This window comes from Tinamus guttatus, unplaced genomic scaffold (genome assembly GCF_059628265.1).
Source record: "Tinamus guttatus ecotype Peru unplaced genomic scaffold, ASM5962826v1 Tinamus_guttatus_pri_ptg001124l, whole genome shotgun sequence".
Classification (NCBI taxonomy): domain Eukaryota; kingdom Metazoa; phylum Chordata; class Aves; order Tinamiformes; family Tinamidae; genus Tinamus; species Tinamus guttatus.
Window position 1 is genome coordinate 76,573 of NW_028289658.1, and position 24,337 is coordinate 100,909.

The following is a 24,337-nucleotide window of genomic DNA, read 5'->3' on the forward strand; positions in this document are numbered from 1 at the left end:
ACGGCAGCGGGATGCTCCGTCCTCCGGGACGCGGAGCCGGGAACGGGCACCCCATAGGGAACAACGCACCGAGCCCCGGAATTATTCCGGGAATTGTGTATAAAAACTTTATTCCGGGAATTGCGTACAAAAGGGAAGGGCGAAGCGGGAGGCCCTGCACGGCAGGGAGCCGGCGGGAAGGGCCGGGAGGGATCCCGGCTCCGGGAGCAGATCCGGGGGATGCAGAAGGAGGATCCAGAGGATCCCACGGGCAGCTCCGAGTGCAGCTGGGTGTCCCAATCCTGGCTCCAAGAGTGGCCAGGAGGGATCCCGGCTCCGGGCGCAGCTCCGGGGATGCGGAAGGAGGATCCAGTGGATCCCATGGGCAGCTCCAAGCTTAGCCGGGTGTCCCAATCCCGGCTCCGAGCGCAGCCGGGTGCCCTGATCCCGGCTCCAAGCATAGCCAGGAGGGATCCAGGCTCCCGGCGCAGCTCTGGGGGATGCGGAAGGAGGATCCAGAGGATCCCACGGGCAGCTCCGAGTGCGGCCGGGTGCCCCGATCCCGGCTCCAAGTGCAGCCAGGAGGGATCCCGGCTCCGAGCGCAACTCCAGGGGATGTGGAGGGAGGATCCAGAGGATCCCATGGGCAGCTCCAAGCATAGCCGGGTGTCCCAATCCCAGCTCCGAGCGTGGCCAGGAGGGATCCCGGCTCCGAGCGCAGCTCCAGGGGATGTGGAGGGAGAATCCAGCGGATCCCGCAGGCGTCTCCGAGCGCGGCCGGGTGCCCCGATCCCGTCTCCGAGCGCGTCCCGGGGCGGATCCGGGGTTTTCCCGGCGTTCCCGGGCGCTCACACCTGCTGCGCGATCTGCTCCAGGCGCTGCTGGATCTCCTCCGACTGCAGCTGCTCCAGCGTGAGCAGGGACAGGCCCAGTTGGTCCTCCTGGAGCCAGGGGGACGGATGAGCCGGGCGGCTCCCGGGATGCGGGGGGATTCCCGGGATGCAGAGGGGCTCCCGGGACACTGGGGGGTCTCCCGGGATGCAGGGGGATTCCTGGGACGTGGTGGGGGGTCTCCAGGGCTGTGGGGGGATTCCCAGGATGCAGGGGGATCTCCTGGGATGCAGGAGGGATTCCCGGGCCATGGGTGGATTCCTGGGACGTGGTGGGATTCCCAGGATGCAGGGGGGGTCGCCTGGGCTGCAGAGGGATTCCTGGGACACAGGGGAGGTTCCCGGGATGCAGGAAGGTCTCCCAGGCTGTGGGGGGATTCTCGGGATGCCAGAGGGTCTCCCGGGATGCAGGAGGATTCCCGGGATGCCGGAGGGTCTCCCGGGCTGTGGGGGGATTCCCGGGATGCAGGAGGATTCCTGGGATGCAGGGGGGTCCCCCGGGCTGCGGAGGGATTCCTGGGACACAGGGGAGGTTCCCGGGATGCAGGAAGGTCTCCCAGGATGCAGGGGAATTCCTGGGGTGCCAGAGGGTCTCCTGGGATACAGGGGGATTCCCAGGATGTGGGAGGATTCCCGGGATGCTGGAGGGTCTCCCGGGATGCTGGAGCATTCCCGGGATGCCGGGGGGGGGTCTCCTGGGCTCTGGGGGGATTCCCCGGATGCCGGAGCATTCCTGGGATGTTGGGGGGTCTCCCGGGCTCTGAGGGGATTCCCGGGATGCAGGAGGATTCCCGGGATGCCGGAGCATTCCCGGGATGCCGGGGCTCTCCTCACCCGCTGGAAGGGCTGGGCCATCTGGCGCAGGAAGAACTTGGCCACCTGGACGGCCTCGTCCACCGTGAGGTTGAGGTTGGCGTCCGTGAGGTGCTCCTGGATCCAGCGCGGCAGCTTCCCGCGCTTGTCGGCACGGGCGAAGCGCTGCGGGAGCGGGACCGGGTCGGCACCGGGGGTCCGATCAGCACCGGGGGTCCAATCAGCACCGGGGGGGCCAATCAGCACCGCAGGGAGCGGGTCGGGACCGGGGGGTCCAATCAGCACCGCAGGGAGCGGGTCGGGACCGGGGGGAGCGGGCGGCACCAGGGGATCCCAATAAACTCCATGGGGTCCCGGTCAGCACCGCAGGGAACGGGTCAGGACCAGGGGACAGGTCGGCACCGGGGGAAGTGGGTCGGCACCGGGGGAACTGGGTCAGCACCAGGGGATCCCCATGGGGTCCTGGTCGATACCACGGGGTCTGGGTCGGCACCGTGGGGAGTGGGTTGGCACCACGGGGTCCCAGTTGGCACCATGGGGTCCCGGTCACACCGTGGGGTCCCGTTTGGCGGCACAGGGAGTGGGTCAGTGCCATGGGGTCCCCGTCGCGCCGCGGGGTCCCGGTCAGTGGCACGGGGTCCCGGTCGGCACCGTGGGGTCCCGGTTGGCACCGTGGGGTCCCAGTCGGTGCCATGGGAAGCGGGTCAGCGCTGTGGGGTCCCGGTTGGCGCCGTGGGGTCCAGGTCAGCACCATGGGGTCCCGGTCGGCACCGTGGGGTCCCCGTCGCGCCGCGCGGTCCCGGCCGGCACCCCGGGGCGCCCACCTTGTCGGCGAACACCATGAGGCCGTAGTCGGTCTTGCCGCGCAGCGCCCGGCCCACGCACTGCGCCGCGTGCCGCATGGCGTCGAACGTCAGGAAGTCGTTCTCGCGGATCTGGAACTGGTCGCGCAGGTACTCGAGCCGGGCCTGCGGCGGGGACGGCGCGTGGGCGCGCGGGGCCGGGCTGGACGCGCCCCCCTGTGTCCTATGGGTGCCCCACTGTGTCCCCAGGGCGCCCCACTGTCCCCAGAGTGCCCCACTGTGTCCCCAGGGTGTCCCACTGTGTCCTATGGGTGCCCCATTGTGTCCTTGGGTGTCTGATGTGCCCCAGAGTGTCCCCAGGATGCCCCACTGTGTCCTCAGGGTGCCCCACTGTGTCCTATGGGTGCCCCACTGGGTCCCTGGGTGTCTGATGTGCCCCGTAGTGTCCCCAGGATGCCCCACTGTGTCCTCAGGGTGCCCCACTGTATCCTTGGGTGTCTGATGTGCCCCGTAGTGTCCTCAGGGAGTCCCACTGTGTCCCCAGGGCGCCCCACTGTCCCCAGAGTGCCCCACTGTATCCTCAGGGTGCCCTACTGTGTCCTATGGGTGCCCCACTGTGTCCCCTGAGTGTCTGATGTGCCCCAGAGTGTCCCCAGGGTGCCCTACTATGTCCCCAGCGTGCCCCACTGTGTCCTATGGGTGCCCCATTGTGTCCTATGGGTGTCTGATGTGCCCCAGGTGTCCCCAGGGTGTCCCACTGTGTCCTGTGGGTGCCCCACTGTGTCCCCTGAGTGTCTGATGTGACCCATAGTGCCCCCAGGGCGCCTGCCTGTGCCCCTAAGGGTGCCCCACTGTGTCCTATGGGTGCCCCGCTGTGTCCTTGGGTGTTTGATGTGCCCCAGAGTGTCTTCAGGGTGCCCCACTGTGTCCTATGGGTGCCCCACTGTGTCCTCAGGGTGTCTGATGTGCCCCAGAGTGTCCCCAGGGTGCCTGGCTGTGTCCTTGGGTGCCTGATGTGCCCCACAGTGTCCCCAGGGTGCCAGTCTGTGCCCCCAAGGGTGCCCCACTGTGGCCCCTGGGGTACCTGACTGTGCCCAATGGGTACCCCACGGTGTCCCCAAAGCGCCCGTCTTCCTGCTGTGTCCCTGGGGTGCCCGGCCATGCCCTATGGTGTCCCCAAATGTGCCTCACAGGTGACCACAGTGTCCCCAGGGTACCCGAGGATGCCTGGCCATGCCCCGAGGCTTGGCCCTACGGGTGCCCCCGGGTGTCCCCCAGTGCCCCAAGGTGTCCCCAGGGGCCCCCAGGTGTCCCCAGTGTGTCCCCAGGTGCCCCAGTGTGTCCCGAGTGTCCTGGGGTGTCCCCAGGTGCCCCAACGTGTCCCCAGGTGCCCCAAGGTGTCCCCAAGTGTCCCCGGTGTGTGCCCAGGTGCCCCAACGTGTCCCCAGGTGCCCCAAGGTGTCCCCAGGTGCCCCAGTGTGTCCCCAGGTGCCTCAGCGTGTCCCCAGGTGCCCCCAGGTGTCTCCAGGTGCCCCAGTGTGTCCTCAGGTGCCCCAACGTGTCCCCAGTTGCCCCAAGGTGTCCCCAGGTGTCCCGGCGTGTCCTCAGGTGCCCCAGTGTGTCCCGGGTGCCCCCGGGTGTCCCAAGGTGCCCCAACGTGTCCCCAGGCGTCCCAGGTGTCCCCACTCACCTTGAGGATGCGGCTCTGGGTGTAGACGTAGGGCACCCCGAACATGACGACAGCCCGGCCGTAGTGATGCACTGCGGGGCAGCGGGCGCTCAGGGCCACGTGTCCCCATGTCCCCGTGTCCCCACGTCCCCGCACTCACCGAAATCGATGCCCTCCGACACCTTCCCCCGGGCCACCGAGAGCAGGATGGCGCCGCGGCCGTTCTCGCAGGCCTGCAAAGAGGCCATCAGGGGACACCCGCGGGCGCCGCGGGGACACCCGCGGTGCCACCCACCTCCTGGTACTTCTCCAGGGCCATGCTGGTCTCGGCGCCGTCCTGCGTCTCGATGAAGATGAGCTTGTTCCTCTGGATGTTCTCCAGGATGCCCTGCGAGGACGGGGACGCCGTGGGGACCGTGTCACCCCGTGGGGACGGGGGGACGGCGCGGGCGGCCCTACCTGCTCGTACCACGAGGCCACGATGTTCTCCATGTACTGGTAGCTGGTGAAGAAGGCCACGACGCCGTCGGGCACCACGGCCGACAGCTCCAGCAGGAGGTTGCCGTAATTCCGGATCACGGCTGGGCGCCAGGGACACCCGTCAGCGCCTGTCCCCTCCCTGTCCCCTCCCTGGGCCCCAGGGCTGTCCCCTGCCCTACAGCCATCCCTGTCCCCAGCCCTAGGACCGTGCCCCTGTCTCCCCCAGCCCTGTGTTGTCTATCCCTTGTCCCCCAACCCTGTCCCCGTAGCTCCATATCCTGTCCCTTGTCCCTGTCCCCTGTCCCCAGCTCTGTCCCCATAGCTCTATATCCCCTGTTCCTTGTCCCCAGCCCTGTCCCCATAGCTCTATATCTTGTCCCTTGTCCCTATGCCCACATGCCTGTTCCCACAGCTCTACATTCCATCCCTTGTCTCCAACCCTGTCCCCATAGCTCTATATCCCCTGTCCCTTGTCCCCAGCTGTGTCCTCATAGCTCTATATCCTGTCCTCCCCATCTATATCCCCTCTCCTTACTCTCTCCAGCCCTATAACCCTGCCCCTGTCCCCAGCCCTGTCCCCATAGCTCTATATCCTGTCCCTTGTCCCGGTCCCTGTCCCCACAGCTCTATATCTCCCGTTCCTTGTCCCCAGCTCTGTCCCCACAGCTCTATATTCCATCCCTTGTCCCCAACCCCATCCCCATAGCTCCATATCCTGTCCCTTGTCCCTGTCCCCATTGTTCTATATACCACTCTCTGTCCCCAACCCTGTCCCCATAGGTCTATATTTCCTTTGTCCCTTCCAGCACTATAACCTTGTCCCTTGTCCCCAGGCCTGTCCCCATTGCTCTATATTCTGTCCCTTGTCCCTGTCCCCACAGCTCTATATTCCACCCCCTGTCCCCAGCCCTGTCCCCATAGCTCTATAAACTGTCCCTGTCCTCACAGCTCTATATTCCACCCCTTGTCCCCAACCCTGTCCCCATAGCTCTATATCCCCTGTCCCTTGTCCCCACAGCTCTGTATCCCCTCTCCTTGTCCCCTGCAGCCCTATAACCCTGTCCCTGTCCCCTGCAGCCCTGTCCCCGTCCCCTACCAATGTCCTCGCGCGTCTCGAACTTGGAGCTGATGGCCACCTGGTCATTGCCGCGGCCCACGATCTGCAAGGGACGGGGACATCGCTGTCACGGGGGTCCCCAAGTGTCCCCAGCCCTGAGCCAGGTCCCCCGGCCGCCCCTCACCATGGGGCAGAGGCAGGTCCGGGCCAGCGTCATGGTGAAGGTCGCCATGGTGACGGGGCGGAAATCCAGGATTTTGGGGTAAATGTCCAGCGGCGACAGCGTCTGGGGAGGGGACAGAGAGGGGACGTGGTGGGGACACGGACGGGACAACGGAGCAAGGAGAGGACACGCAGAGGGGTGCAGGGTGCCAAAGGGACAGAGCAACGGTGGGGACACGAGGTGCTGGGGCACATAGGGGACATCAGTGGGACAGGGGGGACACGTCAGGGCTGGGGACTCACCCCAGATGTGATGATGACGGACTGGAAGCGCTCGAAGACCGGCTTGATGGCGATGGAGGCGTCCATGCAGCTGCGGCGGGGACAGGGACGGGTGACAGGGCCACCCCACACCCCCGCCGCGACGTCCCCACACTGTCCCCGCGTCTCCGTACCTGAAGTGCAGGATGGGGTTGGCGATGGTGGGGGTCCGGTCATCGAAGGGCTCGATGATGATGGTGAAACCTGCAGGAGGGGACACAGGGGGGGTCCCTAAGGGCCAGCTCGGTGGCAGCCAATGTCCCCCAGCCTCGAACGCGCAGCTGGGGGTCACCCATCCACAGCCTGACCGGGCCGGACCCTGCTTAGCTAATGGAGCGGGTTCAGGCAGCCTGGTGCCACCTTGGGGACAGCGCCCGGTGCCACCCTGGGGACAGCATCTGGTGCCACCATGGGGACAGCGCCTGGTGCCACCTGTCCCCAATGTCACCTCGGGGCAGGGGACACACAAAAGCGCTCTGCACTAATAGCATCAGCCAGGGGCTGCTCGCATCCCCAGGGGACACCGCGGGGACACGGCGGTGTCCCCAGCGCACGGGGACACGGCGGTACCCTTGGAGTAGGTGCTGACGAGGGTGGCGAAGTTGGCGACGAGGGTGACGGCGGAGAAGTCGGCGACGTCGGCGATCTCCAGCGTGCGCAGCAGCGAGCGCAGCCGCTCGGCGCAGAACCTGGTGGCGGCGGCGGGTGTCACCGCGCGGGTGTCACCGTGTCCCCGTGTCCCCACAGTGTCCCCGCGGCGCTTACCGCAGCGGCTTGCGCTCGATGCAGACCTTCTCGTAGACGTCCTTGAGGAAGGCCGGGGGGCTCTCCTGCGCCACGCGCTGCACGCGCACGCGCGCCTTCAGGTACTCCAGGAAGCGCCGCAGGAAGCCCACGAAGTGCTCGGCCGTGCGGATGCTCCCGGGAACGGCCTCTGCGGCAGCGGCGCCGCTCAGCGGGGACCGGGGGCCTTGGGGACCCGCGTGGCGGCTCCTCCGGGGGACATTGGAGGGGAGAGGGGGTGGCTCTGGGGATCGGGAGCCTTAAAGAGGGGCTTGGGGACCCTCGTGGTGGCCATGACCAGCTGGAGTGGAGACTGGAGGGGATTGGGAGCCTTAAAGAGTGTCTCAGGGACCTTCGTGGTGGCCCCTTGGAGATCGGAGAGTATCAGAGGTGGCTTTGAGACTCAGGATCCTCAAAGGGGTGTCCCATGGCCAAGAGGGTCTTGGGGACCTTCGTGCCGGCCCCTCCAGGGGACACTGGAGGGGAGCGGGGGTGGCTCTGGGGATCGGGAGCCTTAAAGAGGGTCTTGGGGACCCTCCTGGTCCTTGGAGACCGGAGGGGATCGGAGATGGCTTTGGGGCTGGGGTCCCCTCAAAGGGGAGTCCCGTGTCCAAGAGGGTCTTGGGGACCTGCATGGTGGCCATGACTAGCTGGAGCGGAGACCGGAAGGGTTCAGGACACTTAAAGAGGGTCTCGGGGACCTTCGTGGTGGCCCCTTGGAGACTGGAGGGTATCAGAGGTGGCTTTGAAACTCAGGATCCTCAAAGGGGTGTCCCATGGTCAAGAGGGTCTCAGGGACCTTCATGGTGGCCACAAACAGCTGGAGTGGAGACCGGAGGGGATCGGGGGCGGCTCTGGGGATTGGGAGCCTTAAAGAGGGTCTTGGGGACCCTCGTGGTGGCCCCTTGGAGATCGGAGGGTATCAGAGGTGACTTTGGGGCTGGGGTTCCCTCAAAGGGGTGTCCCATGGCCAAGACGGCCTTGGGGACCTTCATGGTGGCCCCTTGGAGATTGGAGGGTATCAGAGGTGGCTTTGAGACTCAGGATCCTCAAAGGGGTGTCCCATGGTCAAGAGGGTCTCAGGGACCTTCATGGTGGCCACAAACAGCTGGAGTGGAGACCGGAGGGGATCGGGGGCGGCTCTGGGGATTGGGAGCCTTAAAGAGGGTCTTGGGGACCCTCGTGGTGGCCCCTTGGAGATCGGAGGGTATCAGAGGTGGCTTTGGGGCTGGGGTTCCCTCAAAGGGGTGTCCCATGGCCAAGAGGGCCTTGGGGACCTTCATGGTGGCCCCTTGGAGATTGGAGGGTATCAGAGGTGGCTTTGAGACTCAGGACCCTCAAAGGAGTGTCCCATGGCCAAGAGGGCCTCGGGGACCTTCATGGTGGCCCCTTGGAGGTAGCTTTGGGGCTGGGATCCCCTCCAGGGTATCAGAGGTGGCTTTGGGGCTGGGATCCCCTCCAAGGGACCCCAAATGCGGGTCCCGCCGTTCCAGGAAGCCCCGAGTGCCCCCACGGTGGCCGCGCGCCCCCCGTGTCCCCGCGTACCCTGCAGGACCTCGTCGGGCAGCACCGGGTTGGCCAGGTAGATGTCGGTCTCGCGGGCCACGCTGGCCTCGCGCAGCCCCTCCACCAGGCGCCGGTACTCGTCCCGCAGCCGCTGCGCGTCCGTCTCCTTGATCCTGCGGCACGGGGGGACGCGGGGACAGTGCCGGGCGGTGATGGGGACAGCAGGGACCATAGGGGACACACTCACTTCTGGATGGTGGCCTGCAGCGTGGCCACGTTGGCCTGGCAGCGGTCCAGCGTGCGGCGCGTGATGTTCACCCCCATGGAGTCGATGCAGACGTTGTCTGCGCGCAGGGGCTGCGTCGCGGCGGCGGCACCGCGCCGGGGACGCGCCGCGGCGCGCGCCAGGGACGTGTGACACCCCCTGGGGACACGGTGACACCTCACCGATGTTGTGCGCCTCGTCGAACACCACCACCGACTTCCTGGCGAGCTCCTTGGACACCAGGTCGGCGATCTTGGGGTCCAGCAGGTAGTGGTAGCTGTAGACCACGATGTTGGCGTGCAGGATCTGCGGGGACGGGGACGTCACCCCCGCTCCCTGCGGTGTCCCCGAGCTGTCCCCAACCCCGTCCCCGTACCGAGTAGCGGGCCAGGAAATAGGGACACCAGCCCTTCTGGCGGCCGTGGGCCTTGAGGTCGTCCAGGTTGTAGATGCCGTAGGGGATGGGGACCTCGCGCCCGTGGGTGTCGAACTCCTGCGGGACACAGGGGACACAGGGACAGGTGGCACACGGGAGTGGGGGAGACACCCAGGAAACGGGGGACAAGGGGACCCCGGGTGCTGTTGGGGAATGGAGGATGCCCAGGGGGACACTGGGGGACATGGGAGGTGACAGGACCCATCCGGGAGGATCCAGGGAACAGGGAGCCACCAGGGATCCCGGGAGCTGAGCAAGGGTGTCCAGGTGTCCCCAGGGGGACATGGGGGACACATGGGGGGTGACAGGGCACAAGGGACCCTCGGGGCGCAGGGGACCCGTCCGGGAAGCTCTGGGGAACAGGGAGCCACCAGGGATCCTGGGAGCTGACCGAGGACATGCAGGTGTCCCCACGGGGGACACGGGGGACACAGGGGAGGTGACGGGGAACAAGGGACCCCCAGGCACAGGGGACCCATCCGGGAGGCGCCGGGGAACAGGGAGCCACCAGGGATCCCGGGAGCTGACCAAGGGTGTCCAGGTGTCCCCAGGGGGACACGAGGGACACAGGGGAGGTGACGGGGGTGGCCAGGGGAGGTGACGCGGGCGGCACCTCGTAGAAGCGGCAGGAGGGCAGCGACGCGTCGCGCTGCCGCTGCGCCCGCACGTACGACGCCGTGAGCCGCAGGCAGCCGCCGTCCACGTCCTTGCCGAAGCGCAGCGAGGACACCTGCGGCCACGTGTCACCGCGGCGGCCCGTGGGACCGCTGCCACCCGCCCCACTGTCACCCGGGACCGCAGCCACCCGCCCCACTGCCACCCCGGCCCTGCTGTCCCCAAGGCCACCGGGCGCTGCCGCCACCTTCCCCTCTGCAACCAGGGCCACCAGGTGCTGCCACCTCCGTCCCCACTGTCACTACAGACTGCCACTCCTGTCCCTGCCGTCATTAGGGACACCGCGGATGGTCACCCCTGTTCCAGCTCCCCATCCCCACACTGTCCCCAGCTCCCTGTCCCTGCGCAGTCCCCATCCCATGTTGTCCCCATGCTGTCCCTGTCCCACACTGTCCCTGTCCCGCGCTGTCCCCGTCCCCAAGCTGTCCCCAGCTCCCCATCCCCATGTTGTCCCCAGCGCCCTGTCCCCACGCTGTCCTCATTCCCGTCCCCATGCTGTCCCCGTCCCCACACTGTCCCCATTCCGTCCCCACGCTGTCCCCATCCCTATGCTGTCCCCGTCGTGCGCTGTCCCTGTCCCCATGTTGTCCCCAGCTCCCCGTCCCCACGCTGTCCCCATTCCCGTCCCCACGCTGTCCCCATCCCAATGATGTCCCCGTTCCGTCCCCACACTGTCCCCATCCCGATGCTGTCCCCATTCCCGTCCCCACGCTGTCCCCATCCCCACGCTGTCCCCATTCCCGTCCCCATGCTGTCCCCATCCCCATGTTGTCCCCAGCTCCCCGTCCCCACGCTGTCCCCATTCCCATCCCCACGCTGTCCCCGTCCCCATGCTGTCCCCATTCCCATTCCCGTGCTGTCCCCATCGCCGTCCCCACGCTGTCCTCATTCCCGTCCCCGTGCTGTCCCCATCCCGCGCTGTCCCCATCGCCGTCCCCGTGCTGTCCCCATTCCCATCCCGCGCTGTCCCCGCGCCGTCCCCACCTCGGGGTGGACGCACAGGTTCTTCCTGGAGCTCAGCGCCAGCCCCAGGAACGGCACCTTCTCCCCCAGCTGCTTCTCATAGAAGTCCATGAGTTTGCGCAGCTCCTCGATGACCTGCGGGGACAGCGGGGACACAGGTCCTGGGGACGGCGGGGACACCAGGTCCCAGGGACAGCGGGGACACCAAGTCCTGGGGACACCAAATCCCGGGGACAGCGGGGACACCAGGTCCTGGGGACACCAAATCCCAGGGACAGTGGCACCACCAGGTCCCGGGGACAGCGGGGACACCAAGTCCTGGGGACACCAAATCCCGGGGACAGCGGGGACACCAGGTCCTGGGGACACCAAATCCCAGGGACAGTGGCACCACCAGGTCCCAGGGACAGCGGGGACACCAAGTCCTGGGGACGGCGGGGACACCAGGTCCTGGGGACACCAAATCCCGGGGACAGTGGCACCACCAGGTCCCAGGGACAGGGGGGACACCAGGTCCTGGGTACGGCGGTGCAACCAGGTCCCAATGACAGTGGTGCCATCAGGTCCCGGGTACGGCAGTGTCCCTATGACCTGGGTACGGCGGTGCCACCAGGTCCCGAGGATGGCGGTGTCCCCAAGTCCTGGGTATGGCAGTGTCCCCAGGTCACGGGGACACCAGGTCCTGGGTATGGTGGTGCCACCAGGTCCTGGGGACACCAGGGACACCAAATCCCGGGGACAGCAGTGCCACCAGGTCCCGGGGACAGTGGGGACACCAAATCCCGGGGACAGCAGTGCCACCAGGTCCCGGGGACAGCGGGGACACCAGGTCCCCGGTCCCGACCCACCTTCTCGATCTCCGGCACCGTGCGGGAGCAGTAGATGAGCTTGGACAGCTCCAGCGGCCGGGCCTGCCGGAGAGAGCGCCGGGATGGCACCGGATCCGCGGGAATCCCGGAGAGAGCGCCGGGATGGCACCGGGATGGCACCGGATCCGCGGGACCCCCGAGAGAGCGCCGGGATGGCACCAGATCCCACAAGATCCCCAGAGAGAGCGCCGGGATGGCACCAGGATGGCACCAGATCCCGCGGGATCCCCGGAGAGAGCGCCGGGATGGCACCGGATCCGCGGGAATCCCGGAGAGAGCGCCGGGATGGCACTGGGATGGCACCGGATCCGCGGGAATCCCGGAGAGAGCGCCGGGATGGCACCGGATCCCGCGGGACCCCCGGAGAGAGCGCTGGGATGGCACCGGATCCGCGGGAATCCCGGAGAGAGCGCCGGGATGGCACCGGATCCGCGGGAATCCCGGAGAGAGCGCCGGGATGGCACCGGATCCCGCGGGACCCCCGGAGAGAGCGCTGGGATGGCACCGGATCCGCGGGAATCCCGGAGAGAGCGCCGGGATGGCACCGGGATGGCACCGGATCCGCAGGACCCCCCGGGCCCGGCGGAGAGAGCGCCGGGATGGCACCGGATCCCGCGGGAATCCCAGAGAGAGCGCCGGGATGGCACCGGGATGGCACCGGATCCCATGGGATCCCCCCGGGCCTGGCGGAGAGAGGGCCGGGATGGCACCGGATCCCGTGGGATCCCTGGGCCCGCCGGAGAGAGCGCCGGGATGGCACCGGATCCCGCGGGATCCCCGGAGAGAGCGCCAGGAAGGCACTGGGACGGCCCTGGATCCCACGGGATCCCTGGGCCCACCGGAGAGAGCGCTGGGATGGCACCGGGATGGCACCGGATCCCGCGGGATCCCCGGAGAGAGCGCCAGGAAGGCACTGGGACGGCCCTGGATCCCACGGGATCCCCCTGGGCCCGCCGGAGAGAGCACCGAGACAGCCCCGGGATGGCACTGGATCCGCGGGACCCCCAGAGAGAGCGCCGGGATGGCACCGGATCCCGCGGGATGGCACCAGATCCCGCGGGATGGCACCGGATCCCGGCGGGCCGCGGCGCCGCGCGCTCACCCGCTGGTAGGCCACGATGAGGGACAGCAGCGACACCGTCTTGCCCGTCCCCGAGGGCATCTCCAGGACGCCGTGACCCTGCGGGCGGTGGCACCGGTGGCACCCGGGTCCCCGCGGCCGCCGCCCGGCCCCGGTCCCGGTCCCGGCCCACCTTGGCGTCCAGCGTCCGCTTGAGCTCCAGCATGTAGGAAAACTGCTCCGGGTAGATGTAGTCGTACGGGAAGTAGACGAGGAGGCCGTCGATGTTGAGCCTGCGGGGCGGGAACGGGAGCTGCCATCCCGCGGGATCCGCCCCGGGATCGCTGCCCGGGATCCCGCTGGATGACCGGGATTGCCGGGATCGCAGCCCGGGATCCCGCTGGATGACTGGGATTGCCGGGATCGCAGCCCGGGATCCCGCTGGATGACCAGGATTGCCGGGATCGCCCCCCGGGATCCCGCTGGATGACTGGGATTGCCGCCCGGGATCCTGCTGGATGCCCGGGATTGCCAGGATCGCCGCCCGGGATCCCGCTGGATGCCCGGGATTGCCGGGATCGCCCCCCGGGATCCCGCTGGATGCCCGGGATTGCCGGGATCGCCCCCCGGGATCCCGCTGGATGCCCGGGATTGCCGGGATCGCAGCCTGGGATCCCGCTGGATGACCGGGATTGCCAGGATCACAGCCCGGGATCCCGCTGGATGACTGGGATTGCCGGGATCGCAGCCCGGGATCCCGCTGGATGCCTGGGATTGCCGGGATCGCCCCCCGGGATCCCACTGGATGACCAGGATTGCCGGGATCGCAGCCCGGGATCCCGCTGGACGTCCAGGATTGCCGGGATCGCCACCCGGGATCCCGCTGGATGACCGGGATTGCCGGGATCGCAGCCCGGGATCCCGCTGGATGACCGGGATTGCCAGGATCGCCGCCCGGGATCCCGCTGGATGACCGGGATTGCCAGGATCGCCGCCCGGGATCCCACTGGAAGCCCGGGATTGCCGGGATCGCCGCCCGGGATCCCGCTGGAGGCCCGGGATTGCCGGGATCACGGTGACCCCCCCCGTCATTGCCCAGGATCCCCGTGGATCCCGGCAGGGACCGGGAGCACCGGGGATCGCGGCCGGGATCCCCCTGGACCGCGGGCCGCCATCCCACGGGATCCTGCCTGAATCGGCCTGGGATCCCGCCCCCGTCGGGGCATCCCCGGCGATCCCGGCCCTTCCCTGTCCCGGATCCCCCAGGATCCCCCGGGATCCCGGCCCGGCCGCGGCCCCGGGAGCCTCCGGGAGCCCCCGGGCTCCCCCCGCCCCTTCCCAGTGCCCCCGGGCTCCCCCCGCCCCGGTGACCCCGGTATCCCCCGGGCTCCCCCCGCCCCCCCTGCATCCCCCGGGCTCCCCCCCGCCCCTTCCCGGTGCCCCCGGGCCCCCCCCCGCCCCCCCCGCTCACTTCATGGCTCCGTCCGTCCCCACGCGCCGCCGCGCCGGGCCCGCCCCCCTGTCCCCCTTCGCGTCCGCACCGCCCACCATTGGCCAGCAGCCGCGCCCGCGGCCCCGCCCCTCCTTCCCCATTGGCCGCGCGCGCCGCCCGTCAAAGCGCGCGGTGGGGGGCGGGGCAGAAGCAGCCGAGCGAGGCGCGCATCGAGAAGGGCGCCGGGGCGAGCGCCGAGCACGCGAGCGGGCAGGGTTAAAGGGACCGAGGGGGGGACAGGACAAAGCGACATCCCCCCCCCGCTGTCCCCACGGTCCCCCCGCCCCGTCCCGGCCCCCCGTGGCGCAGAGGAAGGAGGCGACACTGAGACCGAAGGCTCTTTACTCCGGCAGAAGCTGCGGGGAGGGCCCAGGCGTCCGGGCGGGCGGCACAAGGGGCGGAGCTCCCGGGGGGCGTGGCTCCCGGGGGGAGGAGCTCCAGGGGGCGTGGCTCCCGGGGGGCGGAGCCTCCCCCTGCGGGTGTCTCAGACCTTCCTGCGCTGCGGGCGGACCCTGGGGAAGAGCTGGGGGGAGGGGGGGGGTGTCAGGGTCGGGGGGGGGGGACACTGCGGTCCCCCCCCCCAGGGGACCTTGGGGGCGATGGGTGCCCCCCCCCCCCGCAGGGTCATGGGGGGAATCGGTGCTGGGGGTCCCCAGGGGGGGATGGGTCTCCATGGGTGCCAGGGGTCCCCATGGGTGCCAGGGAGGTCCCATGGGTGCCAGGGTCCCCATGGGTGCCAGGGAGGACCCCCGGGTGCCAGGGAGGTCCCATAGGTGTCAGGGTCCCCATGGATGTCAGGGAGGTCCCTGGGTGCAGGGAGGTCCCATGTGTGCAGGGTGTCCCATGGATGCAGGGAGGTCCCATGGGTGCCAGGGAGGTCCCACAGCTCTCAGGGAGGTCCCATGAGTGCAGGGGATTCCATGGGTGCCAGGGGTCCCCATGGGTGCCAGGGAGGTCCCATGGATGTCAGGGTCCCCATGGGTGCCAGGGAGGTCCCACAGGTCTCAGAGAGGTCCCATGGATGCAGGGAGGTCCCCTGGGTGCCAGGGAGGTCCCCGGGGTGCCAGGGAGATTCCATGTGTGCAAGGTGTCCCATGGATGCAGGAAGGTCTCAGTGAGGTCCCATGGATGCCAGGGAGGTCCCATGGGTGCAGGGTGTCCCAAGGATGCAGGAAGGTCTCAGGGAGGTCCCATGGGTGCCAAGGAGGTCCCACAGGTCTCAGGGAGGTCCCATAGATGCTAGGGAGGTCCCCCAGGTGCCAGGGAGGTCCCATGGGTGCCAGGGAGGTCCCCCGGGTGCCAGGGAGGTCCCCCGGGTGTCTGGGTCTCCATGGGTGCCAGGGAGGTCCCATGGGTGCAGGGTGTCCCAAGGATGCAGGAAGGTCTCAGGGAGGTCCCATGGGTGCCAGGGAGGTCCCACAGGTCTCAGGGAGGTCCCCGGGTCCCCGGGGCTCACCCCGAAGTAGTTCTTGGGCACGTAGCCCTCGTGGCCGTAGAGGGAGCCCCACCACCAGTCGAGCTGGTCGGGCGCGTCGCGCCGCAGCACGGTGACGGGCTGGCCCTCGCGGAAGGACAGCTCGTCGCCCAGCTCGGCGCTGTAGTCCCAGAGCGCGTACACCACGCCGCTGTTGAGCACCCCCATGCCCTGCTCCACCTCTGCGGGCGCCGGCGCGTCACCACGGGGGACACGGGGGGCCCCACGGGCCCGAACAGGCGCCCTGGGCCTCCTGGTACCCCCGTCCTTCTGGTACCCCCATCCCCAAGGTACCCCCATCCTCCAGGTGCCCTGGTCCTCCTGGTACCCCCATCCTCCCGGTACCCCCATCCCCAAGGTACCCCCATCCTCCAGGTGCCCTGGTCCTCCTGGTACCCCTGTCCTCCAGGTACCCCCCGTCCCCAAAGTACCACCATCCTCCAGGTAGCCTCGTCCCCAAGGTACCACCATCTCCCCAGTACCCCCAGCCTCCAGGTACCCCCATCCTCCTTGTACCTCCGTCCTCCAGGTACCCCTGTCCTCCAGGTACCCTCGTCCCCAAGGTACCACCATCTCCCCAGTACCCCCAGCCTCCAGGTACCCCCATCCTCCTTGTACCTCCGTCCTCCAGGTACCCCTGTCCTCCAGGTACCCCCTTCCTCCTGGTACCCTCATCCCCAAGGTACCACCATCTCCCCAGCACCCCTAGCCTCCATGTCCCCATGTCCCCCCAGTCCCCACCGCACAGGTAGCTGTAGCACTCGGCGTAGCCCTCGCGGTGCCCCGTGTCCCCATGTCCCCATGTCCCCATGTCCCCATGTCCCCTGTCCCCGTGCCCACCGCACAGGTAGCTGTAGCACTCGGCGTAGCCCTTGCGGTGCCCCGTGTCCCCGTGTCCCCATGTCCCCGTGTCCCCTGTCCCCGTGCCCACCGCACAGGTAGCTGTAGCACTCGGCGTAGCCCTCGCGGTGCCCCGTGTCCCCATGTCCCCATGTCCCCATGTCCCCATGTCCCCTGTCCCCGTGCCCACCGCACAGGTAGCTGTAGCACTCGGCGTAGCCCTCGCGGTGCCCCGTGTCCCCATGTCCCCATGTCCCCGTGTCCCCGGTCCCCGTGCCCACCGCACAGGTAGCTGTAGCACTCGGCGTAGCCCTCGCGGTGCCCCGTGTCCCCGTGTCCCCATGTCCCCGTGTCCCCGGTCCCCGTGCCCACCGCACAGGTAGCTGTAGCACTCGGCGTAGCCCTCGCGGTGCCCCGTGTCCCCGTGTCCCCATGTCCCCATGTCCCCGTGTCCCCTGTCCCCGTGCCCACCGCACAGGTAGCTGTAGCACTCGGCGTAGCCCTCGCGGTGCCCCGTGTCCCCATGTCCCCGTGTCCCCGGTCCCCGTGCCCACCGCACAGGTAGCTGTAGCACTCGGCGTAGCCCTCGCGGTGCCCCATGTCCCCGTGTCCCCATGTCCCCCATCCCCGTGCCCACCGCACAGGTAGCTGTAGCACTCGGCGTAGCCCTCGCGGTGCCCCATGTCCCCGTGTCCCCATGTCCCCCATCCCCGTGCCCACCGCACAGGTAGCTGTAGCACTCGGCGTAGCCCTCGCGGTACGGGTCGCACTTCTCCACGGGCAGGCTGCCGTCGCTGGCCGTGGTGGCGAACACGGCGGCGCCGTGCCGCACCAGGGCCACGCACACGGCCGTGTCGTTGCAGGAGGCGGCGCAGTGCAGGGGTGTCCTGGGGACACCCGGCGCGTGACAGCCCCCGTGTCACCACCTGGGGCTGTCACGTGTTGTGTGGTCCCCATGTCCCCGTCCTGTGCCACCCAGGGCTGCTGGGGGGTGTTACACGGTGCCCATGTCCCCATCCTGTGCCACACTGGGCTTTTAGGGGGTTAATGTGGTCCCTGTGTCCCCATCCTGTGTCACCTGGAGCTGTTCGTAGGTTAGTGGTGTCCCTGTGTCCCCGCGTCCCCATCCTGTGCCACCCTCAGCTTTTAAGGGGTTAATGTGGTCTCTGTGTCCCCATCCTGTGCCACCCAGGGCTGCTGGGGGGTGTTACATGGTGCCCATGTCCCCATCCTGTGCCACACTGGGCTTTTAGGGGGTTAATGGTGTCCCTGTGTCCCCACGTCCTCATCCTGTGCCACCCAGGGTGGCTGGAGGGTCCATGGTCCCCCTGTGCCCATCCTGCGCCACGTGGGGCTGTTGGGAGGTTAATAGTGTCCTTGTGTCCCCATGTCCCCGTCCTGTGTCACCCAGAACTGCTGGGGGCTGTTATGTGGTGCCCAGGTCCCCACACTGGGCTTTTAGGGGGTTAATGGTGTCCCTGTGTCCCCACGTCCTCATCCTGTGCCACCCAGGGTGGCTGGAGGGTCCATGGTCCCCCTGTCCCCATCCTGTGTCACCTGGGGCTGTTGGGAGGTTAATGGTGTTCCTGTATCCCCACATCCCCATCCTGTGCCACCCTCAGCTTTTAAGGGGTTAATGTGGTCTCTGTGTCCCCATCCTGTGCCACCCAGGGCTGCTGGGGGGTGTTACATGGTGCCCATGTCCCCATCCTGTGCCACACTGGGCTTTTAGGGGGTTAATGGTGTCCCTGTGTCCCCACGTCCTCATCCTGTGCCACCCAGCGTGGCTGGAGGGTCCATGTCCATGGTCCCCCTGTGCCCATCCTGCGCCACGTGGGCTGTTGGGAGGTTAATAGTGTCCCTGTGTCCCCATGTCCCCGTCCTGTGTCACCCAGAACTGCTGGGGGCTGTTGTGTGGTGCCCATGTCCCCACACTGGGCTTTTAGGGGGTTAATGGTGTCCCTGTGTCCCCACATCCTCATCCTGTGCCACCCAGGGTGGCTGGAGGGTCCATGGTCCCCCTGTCCCCATCCTGCGCCACGTGGGGCTGTTGGGGGGTTGATGGTGTCCCTGTGTCCCTGTCCTGCACCACGTGGGGCTATTGGGGGGTTGATGGTGTCCCTGTGTCCCCACATCCCCATCCTGTGCCATGTGGGGCTGTCGGGGGGTTGATGGTGTCCCCGTGTCCCCATCCCACGCCCCGCTGCCCCCATGTCCCCACATCCCCGTCCTGCGCCACGCAGCCCCCGTGTCCCTGTGTCCCTGTCCTGCATCACATGGGGCTGTTGGGGGGTTGATGGTGTCCCCGTGTCCCCGTCCCGCGCCCCGCTGCCCCCGTGTCCCCGCGCTCACCAGCCGTGGCTGTCCGGGGAGTTGACGTTGGCGCCGCTGGCGATGAGGAAGTCCACGACGTTGTAGTTGGCGCCGCAGATGGCGTTGTGCAGCGCCGTGATGCCCTCGTCGTTGGGCTGGCTGGCGTCATTGAGCTGCCGCGGGGACAGCGTCAGGGGGACACGGCGCCACCGGAGCCCCAGGGTCCCCTGGGGTCCCCCCATCTCCATCCAGCCACCACCAAGTGTCCTGTTCCTCCTCGATGTCCCCCCATCTCCATCCACCCGCCACCCTGTCCCCTGGGGTCCCTCCATCTCCATCCAGCTGCCACCGAGTGTCCTGTTCCTCCTTGATGTCCCTCCATCTCCGCCTACCTGGCCCCATGTGTCCTGTCCCTGCTGTCCCTCCATCCCCATCCACCTGTCCCCAAGCACCTTGTTCCTCCTTGGTGTCCCTCCATCTCCATCCACCTGCCACCCTGTCCCTTGGTGTCCCCCCATCTCCACCCACCTGCCACCCTGTCCCTTGGTGTCCCTCCATCTCCACCTACCTGCCACCCTGTCCCTTGGTGCGTCCCCATTCCCAACCACCTGCCACCCTGTCCCTTGGTGTCCCCCCATCTCCACCTGCCACCCTGTCCCCTGGTGTCCCCCCCCTCCATCCACTTTGCACTAAGTGCCCCGTCCCTGGTGCCACCCCCACGGCCACCCCCGTCCCGCTGGCCCCCAGCGTCCCCCGTCCCCGTCGCACCTCGGCCACCGCCTGCTGCACCACGTCGAGCTCCCCGGTGAGCGCCGCGTCCAGCAGCAGCACCAGCGGGTCGAGGCGCACGCGGCCCTTGGGGCGCCTGCGGGGCGACGAGGGGCCGCGCAGGGCCGAGCGCCGCTCCTGTGGGGACAGCGCGGCTCGAGGGACACGGGGACAGCGCGGGGACAGCGTGGGGACAGCGCGGGGACAGCGTGGGGACAGCGCGGCTTGAGGGACACGGGGACAGCGCGGGGACAGCGTGGGGAGAGCGCGGGGACAGCGTGGGGACAGTGCGGGGACAGCGCGGGGACAGCGCGGGGACAGCGCGGCTCGAGGGAAACGGGGACAGCGCGGGGACAGCGCGGGGACAGCGTGGGGACAGCGTGGGGACAGTGCGGGGACAGCGCGGGGACAGCGCAGGGTCGAGCGCCGCTCCTGCGGGGACAGCGCGGCTTGAGGGACACGGGGACAGCGCGGGGACAGCGCGGGACAGCGTGGGGACAGCACGGGGACAGCACGGGGACAGCGCAGGGCCGAGCGCCGCTCCTGCGGGGACAGCGCGGCTCGAGGGACATGGGGACAGCGCGGGGACAGCGCGGGGACAGCGCGGCTTGAGGGACACGGGGACAGCGCGGGGACAGCGCGGGGACAGCGCAGGGCCGAGCGCCGCTCCTGCGGGGACAGCGCGGCTTGAGGGACACGGGGACAGCGCGGGGACAGCGTGGGGACAGCGCGGGGACAGCGCAGGGCCGAGCGGCGCTCTGCGGGGACAGCGCGGCTTGAGGGACACGGGGACAGCGCGGGGACAGCATGGGGACAGCGCAGGGCCAAGCGCCGCTCCTGCGGGGACAGCGCGGCTTGAGGGACACGGGGACAGCGCGGGGACAGTGCGGGGACAGCGCAGGGACAGCGTGGGGACAGCGCGGGGCCGAGCGCCGCTCCTGCGGGGACAGCGCGGCTTGAGGGACACGGGGACGACACGGGGACAGCGCGGGGACAGCACGGGGACAGCGCGGCTCGAGGGACACGGGGACAGCGCGGGGACAGCGTGGGGGACAGCGCGGGGACAGCGCGGGGACAGCGCAGGGCCGAGCGCCGCTCCTGCGGGGACAGCGCGGCTTGAGGGACACGGGGACAGCGCGGGGGACAGCGTGGGGAGAGCGCGGGGACAGCGTGGGGACAGCACGGGGACAGCGCAGTGCCGAGCGCCGCTCCTGCGGGGACAGCGCGGCTCGAGGGGACGCGGGGACAGCGCGGGGACAGCGTGGGGACAGCACGGGGACAGCGCAGGGCCGAGCGCCGCTCCTGCGGGGACAGCGCGGCTTGAGGGACACGGGGACAGCGCGGGAACAGCGCGGGGACAGCGCGGGGACAGCGCAGGGACAGCACGGGGACAGCGCGGGGACAGCGCGGGGACAGCGCGGGGACAGTGCGGGGACAGCACGGGGACAGCGCGGGGACAGCGCAGGGCCGAGCGCCGCTCCTGCGGGGACAGCGCGGCTTGAAGGGACGCGGGGACAGCGCGGGGACAGCGCGGGGACAGTGCGGGGACAGCGCGGGGACAGCGCAGGGCTGAGCGCCGCTCCTGCGGGGACAGCGCGGCTTGAGGGACACGGGACACCGTGGGGATAGCGTGGGGACAGCGCGGGGCCGAGCGCCGCTCCTGCGGGGACAGCGCGGCTCGAGGGACACGGGGACAGCGCGGGGACAGCGCGGGGGACAGTGCGGGGACAGCACAGGGACAGCGCAGGGCCGAGCGCCGCTCCTGCGGGGACAGCGCGGCTCGAGGGACACGGGGACAGCGCGGGGACAGCGTGGGGGACAGCGTGGGGACAGTGCGGGGACAGCGCGGGGACAGCGCAGGGCCGAGCGCCGCTCCTGCGGGGACAGCGCGGCTTGAGGGACACGGGGACAGCGCGGGGACAGCGTGGGGACAGTGCGGGGACAGCGCAGGGACAGCGCAGGGCCGAGCGCCGCTCCTGCGGGGACAGCGCGTGGGACAGCGCGGGGACAGCGTGGGGACAGCGTGGGGACAGCACGGGGACAGCGCAGTGCCGAGCGCCGCTCCTGCGGGGACAGCGCGGGGACACAGCGGCTCAAGGGGACACGGGGACAGTGCGGGGACAGCGTGGGGACAGCGTGGGGACAGCGCAGGGCCGAGCGCCGCTCCTGCGGGACAGCGCGGCTTGAGGGACACGGGGACAGCGCGGGGACACAGCAGCTCGAGGGGCGCGGGGACAGTGCAGGGACAGCGCGGCTCGGGGGACGAGGGACAGTGCGGGGACAGCACAGGGACAGCACGGGGACAGCGCGGCTCGAGGGGACCCAGCGAGGGGACAGCGCGGGGACAGCGCAGGGCGAGCGCCGCTCCTGCGGGGACAGCGCGGCTCGAGGGGACGCGGGGACAGCGCGGGGATGCGGAGACTGGAGGGGACAGCACGGGGACAGCGCGGCTTGAGGGGACGCGGGGACAGCGCGGGGACACCGCGGGGATAGCACGGGGACACGGAGGCTCGAGGGGACAGGACGGGGACAGCGCGGCTTGAGGGACACGGGACAGCACGGGGACAGCACAGCTCGAGGGGACAGTGCAGGGACAGTGCGGGAACAGTGCACAGACACTGCGGGGACAGCCCGGCTCAAGGGGACATGGGACAGTGCGGCTTGAGGGACGCAGGGACACAGTGGGGATAGTGCTACTCGAGGGGACAGCGCAGCTCGAGGGACGCGGGGAGAGCATGGCCTGAGGGATATGGGGACACTGTGGGGACAACACGGCTCGATGGGACAGTGTGGCTCGAGGGGACACGGGGGCACCAGGAGGGACCATTGGGCACCACCAAGCACCTCGGGGTCACCACCCAGCCCCTTGCGGACACCAGGGGTGACAATTGGGCATCTCAGGGCACCACCCAGCTCCTTGGGGACACCAGTGTGACCATTGGCCACTGCCCAGCTCCTTGGGGACACCAGGGTGACCACAGGGCACCATCCAGCCCCTTGGGGACACCGGAGTGACCACAGGGCACCACCCACCCCCTTGGGAACACCAGGGTGACCGTCAGGCATGATCCAGCTCCTTGGGGACACCAGGGTGACCACTGGCCACCACCCAGCCCCTTGGGGACACCAGGGTGACCATTGGGCACCGCCCAGCCCCTTGGGGACACCAGGGTGACCATTGGCCACCACCCAGCCCCTTGGGGACACCAGGGGTGACAATTGGGCACCTCAGGGTACCACCCACCCCCTTGGGGACACCAGGAGTGACAATTGGGCACCTCATGGCACCGCCCAGCCCCCTGGGGACACCAGTGTGACCACAGGGCACCACTCAGCCCCTCGGGGACGCCGGGGTGACCATCAGGCACCACCCAGCCCCTTGGGGACACTGGAGTGACCACAGGGCACCACCCACCCCCTTGGGGACAGCAGGGTGACCACAGGGCACCAGCCAGCCCCTTGGGGACACCAGGGTGACCATTGGCCACCACCCAGCCCCTTGGGGACACCCGGGGTGACAATTGGGCACCTCATGGCACCGCCCAGCCCCCTGGGGACACCAGTGTGACCACAGGGCACCACTCAGCCCCTCGGGGACACCGGGGTGACCATCAGGCACCACCCACCCCCTTGGGGACACCCGGGCCGAGCCCCGGACGGCTCCGGCGCTCACCGGGCTGGCCCGGGGGCTGGCGGGGGGCTCCGGCGGGGCGGGCGGGGGGCTGTCGGCGGCCGGCGGCGGCGGCGGCGGGGGCGGCGGGTCGGTGCCGCCGCCGTCGTCGTCGCGGCGGGCGCGGTGGTGCAGGAGGCGGCTGATGAGCTGCTGGTACTGGCGGGCGTGCGGCGGCGGCGGCGGCGGCCCCGCGCTCTGCTCCATGGAGCCGCGGCGCTTGAGCGGCCGCGGCAGCTGCGCCAGCTCCCGCGCGGCCTCGCGCAGCGCGGGCACCTCCGTGGGCAGCCGCGGCGGGAGCCGCGTGGGGCTCAGCGGCCGCGCCAGCCCCTCGGCGCCCGCCGGCAGCTGCAGCAGCGTCTCCAGCTCCGGTTCCGCGTCCGCCTCCGCGCGCGGCGGCTCCGCGGCGGCGTCCGGCGGCCGCGGCGGCTCCGCGGCGGCGTCGGGGGGAGCGGGGGGGCGCGGCGGCTCCGCGGCGGCCTCGGGGGGCACCGGCCAGCTGGAGCCTGCGGGGATGGGGGGGTCAGGGGAGGAAGGGGCCCCGTATCCCGAGTCACCGCGAGGGAATCGGGGGGATGCGGGAAGAGCCCCCCCCGCCTCCAAATCCTGGGTGTTCCAGCAATTTGGAGCCCCACGGACCCCCTCCCAAATCCCTGCGCATCCCACAGACACCCCCCAATCCCTGTGCATCCAAGTCCCACGGACCCCCCCAAATCCCTGCGCATCCCACAGACACCCCCCAATCCCTGTGCATCCAAGTCCCACGGACCCCCCTCCCAAATCCCTGCGCATCCCAGAGTCTAATGGACACCCTCCAAATCCCTGTGTATCCCACAGTCCCACGGACCCCCCCAAATCCCTGTGCATCCAAGTCCCATGGAAGCCCCCAAATCCCTGTCTACCCCAGAGTCCCACAGACCCCGCCCAGATCCCTGTGCATCCAGAGTCCAAAGGAAGCCCCCCAAATCCCTGTGCATCCCAGTCCCACAGACACCCCCCAAATCCCTGTATATCCCAGAGTCCCGTGGACCCCCCCAAATCCCTGTATA

At 69.4% G+C, this 24,337-nt stretch overlaps 2 protein-coding genes across 3 annotated transcripts; both read right to left on the minus strand.

Moving 5' to 3' along the window:
• Nucleotides 1–814: 814 nt before the first annotated feature.
• On the minus strand, nucleotides 815–14,221 carry ERCC2 (ERCC excision repair 2, TFIIH core complex helicase subunit). 2 transcript variants are annotated; one of them, XM_088538633.1, is made up of 23 exons: nucleotides 14,203–14,221; nucleotides 12,925–13,024; nucleotides 12,774–12,851; nucleotides 11,651–11,713; nucleotides 10,824–10,937; nucleotides 9,778–9,894; nucleotides 9,105–9,221; nucleotides 8,911–9,034; nucleotides 8,711–8,807; nucleotides 8,503–8,636; nucleotides 6,940–7,108; nucleotides 6,745–6,863; nucleotides 6,309–6,378; nucleotides 6,157–6,226; nucleotides 5,876–5,977; nucleotides 5,731–5,794; nucleotides 4,614–4,735; nucleotides 4,450–4,542; nucleotides 4,315–4,387; nucleotides 4,176–4,246; nucleotides 2,507–2,650; nucleotides 1,704–1,799; nucleotides 815–920 (listed from the first exon to the last, which is right to left on the minus strand). In XM_088538633.1, the coding sequence occupies exons 1-23, from the start codon at nucleotides 14,205–14,207 to the stop codon at nucleotides 828–830; spliced, it is 2,235 nt and encodes a 744-aa protein (XP_088394759.1). In that variant the 5' UTR covers nucleotides 14,208–14,221; the 3' UTR covers nucleotides 815–827. The 2 variants fall into 2 exon arrangements, with proteins under 2 accessions (XP_088394759.1, XP_088394758.1); XM_088538632.1 differs by having other exon boundaries at nucleotides 1,704–1,847; nucleotides 14,203–14,220.
• A 473-nt stretch (nucleotides 14,222–14,694) lies between these two features.
• On the minus strand, nucleotides 14,695–23,717 carry PPP1R13L (protein phosphatase 1 regulatory subunit 13 like; the record flags this gene model as incomplete). The annotated part of the gene is made up of 6 exons (XM_088538638.1): nucleotides 14,695–14,746; nucleotides 15,680–15,879; nucleotides 17,258–17,424; nucleotides 18,890–19,023; nucleotides 19,619–19,753; nucleotides 23,292–23,717. Coding segments are annotated over 6 exons (1,101 nt in total), but the record flags the coding sequence as incomplete, so codon positions are not given.
• Between the last annotated feature and the right edge of the window lie 620 nt (nucleotides 23,718–24,337).